This window comes from Crocodylus porosus, unplaced genomic scaffold (genome assembly GCF_001723895.1).
Source record: "Crocodylus porosus isolate Cpor-Errol unplaced genomic scaffold, CroPor_comp1, whole genome shotgun sequence".
Lineage (NCBI taxonomy): Eukaryota > Metazoa > Chordata > Crocodylia > Crocodylidae > Crocodylus > Crocodylus porosus.
This window is the reverse complement of record NW_017728904.1, coordinates 982,224-990,685: the sequence shown is the minus strand read 5'-3', so window position 1 is coordinate 990,685 and position 8,462 is coordinate 982,224. Positions and strand designations below refer to the sequence as shown.

Genomic DNA, 8,462 nt, shown 5'->3' with positions numbered 1-8,462 from the left:
GCCGGGGTCATCTGACCCCGGTGCTCTTTCCTGCCAAGGCAGGGGGTCGGACTAGATGATCTACCTAGGTCCCTTCCGACTCTAGCTACTATGATACTATGATAAGGTAGGCCTGCAGGTGCTTTGTGATGCTGGAGTATCCTGGCTGCACCCCTGGGCCAGCACCGCTGTGAGAGCGAGCAGTAGGCCCTGCCCATAGGCTGGGGAAATGCTGCTGCACTGCTGGCAGCAGGTCTATCTTCCCTTTGCAAATGGCCCTGTTCCCAGGCCTGAGCCTGGTGGCAGCTGTGCCCCTGGGTCACGCACCTGCTCTACATGGCAGCCACTGCCCCTGCAGGGATAGGAGACAGCTGGTGGGGACCTGTCCTGCAGCCCAGGCTTGGGGCCTCTCACCAAAGGACCAGGTCAGGCCTGAGACTAATGCTGGGGTTAAATGGCCTCAGCCCTTGACCCCAGACCTCCCTTTGGGGGCAGTATCTGTGACAAAATGCCACCACAGTATCTCCCCAAACTCTACTGTCCAGCTTATTACCTGTCTATTGCTTCAGTTGCCAAGCAACCAGCTCTGCTTGGGGACCTGGCCTCGCCGCAGGGCCCGGCTACCTGTGAGATTATTTCAGGTGCCCCAGAGAGATTAAATGCCTGGTCAGGAACAGGAATCCCAAAACGGCTAGGGAGGCTGTTAACTTTGCTGAGCAGATGTTGCTAACCTGAGGGGAGCTGAACCGAAGGCCCCCACGTTGGGAGGGAAGAGAAAAGGGGAAGGCCAGTCCCAACCCGGGGAGGTGGACCGCCTCCTGCTGAGCACAGGGCAGCCCCAGATTCAGTCAAGCCTCCTGCTTCCAAAAAGAAGCATTTCTTTAATTGCAGGGAAATTGGCCACTTCAAAACCAATGGCCCAAATCAAAGCAATGCCATTAACTTTATCTGCCAGGCAACAGCTGTAAGCAGTGAGGAGGGAGGCCAGAGCCACTCTGAGGAGCGGACCTGGTGCTACAGGATTACAGACCCAGAGGAGGTGATGGTTACCCACCGGACTGACATAAACATTAAAGGGAAAACCCTTATTGGGGAACTGGATACAGGGGCCAGTGTGTCATTCATAAATGCTAACCTTGTTTCACCTAGCGATATAGTCCTGGGGAAAACCCTTACCTTAGAAGGGGTCGGGTGCTGGCCATTCAAGGTACTGGTTGCTCATCTCCCCCTTGAGCGGAAAGGCTGTTGGACATACAAGGACACTGGAGTGTTGGAAGAGGCCCCTGTCCCCATACTAGTAGGGAGGGACATTATGGAGCTTGCATATCTGAAAAGGGCACGGGACAGCTTTGAAGTACCCTACTATGTTAATATGGTGACTTGCCAACAGAGCAGGAGGTGGGGAAACCACCCAGAGTAAGGTAATCCAGGTGGCTGTGGAGGCAGGAGGGAGGAAGGCAGAGAATCTCCCTAACTGTGGCAGCCGGCTGGTGGCTAAGAAAAGCAGTAGCTCTGAGATCAGGCCAAGGAACTGCCCCAGGGAGAAGCGCTGTTAGACGGTGGCAGAGGAAACCGAGACTCTCGGGGGGAGTTGAGAACTGCCTCCGCGGCCCTGGTGGTGGCCAGATGCTGCAGGAGCAGGAAGATGAGACCCAGCAGGTGAGGAAACACCTGCCGCGGGTACCAAACTGGCACCGGGAGGAGCTGCACCAGCAGTCCACAGCCCACAGGGCAGAGTGGGACACCCTGAAGCAGCAAATCTACAAGGTGCAGGGGGAGCGAGAGGCCCAAGTGCTGCAGCAGTTGTCAGCCGACTGGTGCAAACAGGACAGCTTCTTCAGGGAGCGCCTGCAAGTGGAGACTGAGCAGAACATCCAGAAAACCATGGACCACATCAAGGAAAGCCACGGGCGGAGTGGATCCTCTGTCACAAGGAGACTCTGGGTAACAGGTCGGGGGGAGTCAGGCCTACCCCAGAGTGCTCTGGCACGGGGATACCCTGACATACCTTAATGCCATCTGTGTATTGTTGTTATAACTGGTTTTGTGTGTTGCATGATTTCTCTTTGGGTATGAAAGGTAACCCTTTCAGACAAACCACACCTGTACCCACAGCTCTGAGAGGCCATGTGCCCGAGCTTTCAAAGGAGGAGGTGGGGAGGGAGCGTGACAGAATGCCATCACAGTATCTCCCCAAACTCCATCAGGCTCTTACCTGGCTATCATTCCAGTTGCCAAGCAACCAGCTCTGCCTAGTGACTTGAGCTCATGGCAAAAGGGTAGCGGCCCCAGAGATGTCTATCTCTGAGTAGGCCAGTGATGCTTTTTAAATTGGTTGGTTAGCCTCAAACAGCCCCAGCCCTGATTGGACCTGGAGGTTGTGGTCAGGAAAGTTTATTTGAGGGCCCTTTCTTCTTGGAGGAGAGGAAGGAGCCAGGGGTGTGGACCACGAGGAACTAACCAGGCAGAGAGAGATGGGGATCCCTCTGGAAACTCACCCCCTCCATGAACTGCCTGCCTCCAGAGGAAAGCCCAAGCAGCCTCTGAGTGATACTTGTGGGTAACTTAACTGAAACCTACCTAGACGTACAGTTTACTGTGATATAGATGCATGCTCAACAGCTGCTTAGCTCCTCTGTTTGCTCAATGGTGGTTCTTTCATTTTTATCTAAGCTGCACCCTTCCCCAAGTCTTCTCTCTTTAACCAATAAAGTTCACTGTTCCTAGTGTGGTAGACGGACAGGGAGAGGCACTGGGTTATGCCTTAGTCAACCCCCCAAGGAGGCTAATTTTTGGTGTTTCAGGCTAAGGAAAGCACCCCCAGTTTTCACAGAGGATTAAGCACCCTCTACATCTACTAGGCCTATGGGGCACAGGGCAGAAGACAGACCAAATCCCTTGGGTGGTGGATGTGGTAGGCCCAGGCTTGCAGGTGTGCTCAGGGAGGGTCTGCCTGAGATGAGGCACCCCAGGGAGGCATTTGGACCTTGGTATGTGGTCAGGCAGCGAGGTGGGTGGTTCAATGCAGGAGTGTCCCCTACATCATAGACAACAGATGGGAGAGGCAGATCCAGACTAGGCGGTCACTCCCTCAGGTAACAGCAGGGTCCCCTGCCCACTGGGAGCCCCAATGTGCCCAACACTGGGTCAAGCTGCTGCCACAGCCCTGAAGCTATATGAGCCTCACCAAACCTCTAGGCAAGACCATGGCTCCCCAAGCCTCTCCAGTGCACACACAGTTCCTAGCCAGGAGAGACTTTAGTTTTATTTATTATTATTTTTTAAATGAAATGTAAGTTACAGCAAGTTCCCCGCACACCCAGAGCTCCCTCCTGGTTCCAGGGCTCTGGTCTCTCATTCCAGAGGCTGCACCTGCCTGGAAGACTAGAAATCACTGCAGATTGAACAGATGCCTCCTAGTCCCCTATGCAGACAGCAAACTGCAGGATGTGAGGCTGTGAAGAAGGTGAGTTGAGTCAGTGAGGAAGGAGGATGCCCAAGCTCTAGCCCCCTCAGCTAGACTGCTTCACCCCTCCCTGCCACCCCCCACACACACTGGGGGAGGTCACACAAGCAATGGCTGCTGCTGGATCCTGGCCCAGGGGTCTATGAAAAGCAAAATTATTACTGAGCCAGAAGAGTCTGGCACAGCAGCTGCAGCGCAGGTGCTCCCTGCCTTGCAGCTGCCTGGCCCCAGACAGGGAGATCCTCCCCTGGAAGCCACAGGGGCAAGGTGCCTCAACGCAGGGGGAAGAGAGACCCCAAAAAAACGGTGCCTGGCATCATGCGTTACCTCTGTTGGAGAGGGGCCGACAACCTTCCCTCTCAGCACCTGTTGGACAATGCATCTCGGTGGCAGAATCCCTGCAAGAACAGAGATGGGCCTCAGCATTTGGCACAGTGCAAATGCGGAGATGGCACAGGGGACATTATCTGGACACACAAGAGCACAGACCAGTCACCAAGCAAGTGGCTGCACACTCCTTCCCACCCCAGCTCTGCTCACTCACCCACACAGAACAGGCCCAGCCCTTTGCTTAGAGCCCTCCTAGGGTGGCATTCGAGCATGGCTTTCTGCTCAGCTCCACTTTGCCCAGCAGGAGCACAACTGGTGGCCTGCTCCAGCCCCGGGCAGGGGAGGGGAAGCTATATGGACAGGGCCCTTGCCCCACTATCAAACTGTTCTTCAAGGGAGTTGGGGGCTGCCTTTCTCCCCAGGGTGCAGGTGGACATGGGGACACAGCTGGCACAATAGCGAAAAGGCAGCCACCCCTGGGCCACTGAACAGCCCCCAAGCATTCCCTGCCCAGGCAGCCTCCACTGGGAGCAGAGACCAGCCAGAAGTGCACGGAGGTGGTGATGGCACTGGGGAGGCACAGACATGAGCAGCTCTTAACAAGCCAAGGCTTCAACATTTTGGCCCCAGGGGAAGCACACATGTCCTGTCCAGCCCAGATGCACCCACCCCCTGCCTGTCCTGGGGGCCTCAGGCAGGTACCTTCCTGGAACATGAAGGGCTGTGCCAATGGCCAGATGGCCCAGAAATAATCCTTGTCCAGCTGCCGCAGCGAGCTCACTGGGATGGTGGCTGAGCAGCCAAAGTCCACAAAAAAAACCACGGCCAGGTCCTCCACTTTATCCAGCACCCAGCACCTATGAAGTCAGTGAGAGCATGAGCCCAGCAGGGTAGCAGCAAGGGTGCCCTTGGGGTAGAAGTCCTCTGACCCCACGGCAAAGTGTTGCCTGCCCCACAGAGCATCTGTTCCCGGACCTGTTCCAGGCTCTGCTGTCGGCCCCCAGGATGCACTGGGCCAGGCAGCGGGTCCCACGCTTCACCTCCTGCTTGGCCAGGTAGGGCTGCTGCTCCTCAGCTTGTGCCAGGGCCCCGAGCAGCTGCTGCATGTGCAGATGACGCTCCTGTCATGGACACACTGGTCACCCACGGCCCCTACGTCTGCCCCAGAGCCCCAAGGCTGTAAGTACTCTTCCTTCTTGAGCCCCACAATTACTAGTTTTGCCCCCAGGGGCAATGCAAGCCCCTGCACATGCCTGCCCTGACAGTACCACAGACACTCAGCAGGCCTTGGATTGGAGATCATAGGCCCACACTTCAGTGCTTTGCTGCATCAAGGACCAGGAGCAAGCACAAGCAGGGGGGCGGGGGCATGCAGACCTGGGGGAGCCTGGGAGCATGGACTAGGGCCCTGGCTCTGACTTGCCCACTCTCAAGCAGAGGCCCTGTGTGACCCAGCCCCTGCCCAACACCTGAATGCTGCCTAGCAGCAAAGCCACTGCTGTCCCTTAGCGCACCCAAGCTCTCGTGGCTGGGGCTGTTGCGCCAGCTGGGGGCTTTGAAAGCAGCTCTTTTGGAGCAGGAGTAGGGCTTTCTGCCCCTAGCACAGGGGATGCCCAAGGCAGCCCCCCCCCCCACCTACCTCTGTGAGGTGGATGGCCCAGAAGTAGGGTGTCTGCGGCAGGCAGTCAGTCACCAGCAGCCCCACATCCCCATAGGTCTTGGCTATCACAGCCAGCCAGCTCAGGTCCTTGTAGCAGTCCCGCAGCATGAGCACCAGGAAGGAGCCTCTGGAAAGGAAAGTCAGGTGCCAGGCAGGTCAGGGAGAAATGGGCTTGGTGCAGCCACGGGCAGGCTGGGCAAGACCTTGCGGGCGCTTCTGCAAGGTCCCGCATGCTTGCACCCCAGGCAGTGCCCTGCTAAGCTGGTCCTGCTGCAGCTCCGTCCTTCACCCACTCAGCAGTTTGAGTGCAAGCAAAGCAAAGAGCAAGAGGACTAGTCTGTGCCTGGCAATGGGCTGGAATTAGAAAGCCGGAGGCCTGAGGGTGGGACAAGTCTGGCAGGGAGCAGCGAGGGGGGTGAGGGGGAGCAATTTCCTCTCATGGCAGCTAGTTGGGGGTCAGACTGTGGATGCATCCACCAGCCCTTCAGGTGGGAGACCAGCAGGTCAAGGCAGCCACGTGCCCCAAGGCCTTGTCAGATGCAGCAGCAGGGCTGCGACACATGGGCACATCTAGAGCATGAGACACCATCGTCCCTCCCCATCACAGGAGTACAGGCCCAGCCCCAAGCGGCTCCTGCTCACCTCATTTCCATAGGAACAGCGTATCGAACCTGCTCATGCTTCACCACCTGGGGAGCAGTCCGCTGCAGGAATTGGGCCTCAGCACCTGCTGGAGCCCCAGCAACAGGACAGTTCAGCACCGACCCCCCCAGGCAAGCATGGATCAAGGTTTGGGGGTTCCCACCCCCCACCCCAGGCAGCTGCATGCCAGTCTTGCCCCTGCCCACACTCACCACTGCTCAGCCCCAGCTCTCCCTCAGGAACTTTCTCCAGAGCCTGCAAGCCAGAAAGAGCAGGTCTCAGAAGAGACAGGGCACAGGAAGCAGCAGCTGGACAGACCCAGCTCCCCCAGGGCACCAGGATCCGGGTTGGAGATGAAGCCCACACCCTCCTAGGGGACCACTGCCCTGAGACCCCGACATGGTTTGCAGAAGCAACACCTGGCTCCTCCCAGGGCCTACCGGAATATGGACCTGCCCATAGCCAAGCAGCGCAGGGATAGCAGGACTCCCGGGCCCTAACCCCGCTGTCCATTCCCCTGTACCTCAGCCCTGCAGCCCCCTGGTTGGCTGTGCAGCGGTCACCACTGAAGGTGGCAGAGAAAGGAGACAGCAAGTGACCTGCACCCAGCAGCAAGGTGAGCAAACAGCCTAGCCAACCCAGGACCCACCCAGGACCCTCCCCCTCACCGCCACCTCTCGCAGGGAAAGAACGGGTGCCCAGGCCTCCCTTACGCCAGCCATGCAAGCAGACGCTGCTTTACCGGCATCTCCAGCTGGCTCCTTGGCCAGGCCGTGCCCCTCATGCCATTCCCCTCATCAGTGTTGCCCAGGATCCTGGTGCAGTCGCTGCGTGGCTGGACCGTGCACTGTGACTGCTCTGGGCAGCAGAAGCCAACAGGCATGTTGCTGGGAGCGGAAGCACAAGGTTGTGGGTCCTGCTGCATCTGACGGCCAGAGGGCTGCAGCTAACAGCAAGTGCTGCTGGCCAGAGCAGAGGGGAGGGTGCTGTTTCGATCCCAAGCAGGGAGGAGAGAGAAGGGAGCCCCCAAAAGCCCCAAAGCTTCTGCTCTGTCCACAGCCAGGAGCCCCCTGTTCAGCCCTGAGCTCTTCCACAGTGAAATGTGCTGCCCCCAGGGGCTCAGCTCCCCATGTGTCCAGCCAGCACAGGGGCAGCTCAGGGTACTGGGGCCACAGTCCAGTGCTCCCGGCAAGATCAGGGAGAGATGCTGCCTGCAGCTAGAAAGCCTCCGCCTCCCCAGGCTCCCAGCACAGGCACAGGATGGACAATCACACCCACCTCTTGAACCCAGGGTGGCCTCTCTTGAGGTGCTGAGGGTTGAAGTCCTTCAGCCAGAGCAGGACGTCCTCCTGGCACAGACCAGGGCAGGCCTTACCACAGCAGGTCCCGGAGGCGAGTCCACAGGAGCCAGGGCTCATCCTCCTCTCCCAGCAGAGGGGCACGCGCGGTTCTACGAGGGTCCGCAGAGACCCCTGTGGTGCGGAGAGGAGAACCTGCTGCACAGGTTGTGTTGGAGGGTCCTGGAGGAGGACCCATGCAGGCACAGGGACCCTGGCGCTGGGTTCCCATGGCTGGGCAGGCACAAGACTGCGGGGGCGGGAGCCAGAACAGGTCCCTCCCCAGCAGAGCCCCTCCTTTCGGTGGCAGCCAGCTGCAGGCACTGCCACCCAGGAGCCTCCTGGGGGAGGGAGGAAGGGCACGGGGCCCGAGCACCACAGCTGTGCTGAGATCCACTGCAGCAAGCTCTGGCCAGGGGCTTGGGCCCATACCTCCGTGGTACCTGGCAAGGGCTTTCCCCCGTGGGCTTCGCAGTCCTTCCTGGAGGCGCCTGGCAGAGCAAGCAAGGAGACTTCAAAGGAAGCAGGGGCTTCACAGGCCTTGTGCCCCAACAAGCCCAATGCTATTTGGAGCCCCCAGCCTGGTCTCACAACTGGGATGCAGAGGTGGCTCTTTAGGGTCCCCCCTTCCATCACCATGCTTAGGCTGCAGAGGAGCAGGCACTGCCAATGCCATAGCCACTCCTGCTCTCTGCCAGGGTCTCACCATGTGCCAGGCGTGGGAGGATTTGAGGGCCAGCCTGCCTCCTCACGCCTGCGGGGCTTGTGATCCATTCCTCCTCTCTCCCAGTCCAGGTCCCCCGCCCCGGTTCTCTGGCTACGGAGAGCCCGAGGCGCCCGGAGCCCGGCAGGAGGCAGGTGCAGGCCCGGTGGGAGCTGCACCGGGGTCCGGGTCCTGCTGGCCGGGCCCACCTGACCCGCCCGGCCTCGCCTCGCGCCTCCCCGCGCTGGCCCGGGACCTCACCCCAGGACTTCGGCTGCTCCGGTTTCCCCTTCCTCTTGTGGGGCGGCGCCGGGCCGCGCTTGCCGCAGCCGGACCTGCAACGCG

General features: G+C 59.3%; 1 protein-coding gene across 1 annotated transcript; it reads right to left on the bottom strand.

Annotated features, from left to right (window-relative positions):
* Positions 1-3,233: 3,233 nt before the first annotated feature.
* Positions 3,234-8,453, bottom strand: TDRD10 (tudor domain containing 10). The gene is made up of 11 exons (XM_019556786.1): positions 8,379-8,453; positions 7,847-7,905; positions 7,356-7,426; positions 6,820-6,964; positions 6,290-6,332; positions 6,078-6,165; positions 5,415-5,562; positions 4,751-4,896; positions 4,478-4,632; positions 3,773-3,843; positions 3,234-3,434 (listed from the first exon to the last, which is right to left on the bottom strand). Exons 4-11 carry the CDS (start codon positions 6,958-6,960, stop codon positions 3,396-3,398), a joined length of 831 nt encoding a protein of 276 aa, XP_019412331.1. The 5' UTR covers positions 6,961-6,964; positions 7,356-7,426; positions 7,847-7,905; positions 8,379-8,453; the 3' UTR covers positions 3,234-3,395.
* Between the last annotated feature and the right edge of the window lie 9 nt (positions 8,454-8,462).

Coding starts and splice junctions, on each gene's coding strand:
- TDRD10 (XM_019556786.1), bottom strand. CDS start 6,960: ATGCCTGTTGGCTTCTGCTGCCCAGAGCAGTCACAGTGCACGGTCCAG. Junction 4,897..5,414: donor GGGCCATCCACCTCACAGAG/GTAGGTGGGGGG, acceptor TGTCCATGACAG/GAGCGTCATCTGCACATGCA. Junction 3,844..4,477: donor GCCCTTCATGTTCCAGGAAG/GTACCTGCCTGA, acceptor CTGTTCTTGCAG/GGATTCTGCCACCGAGATGC.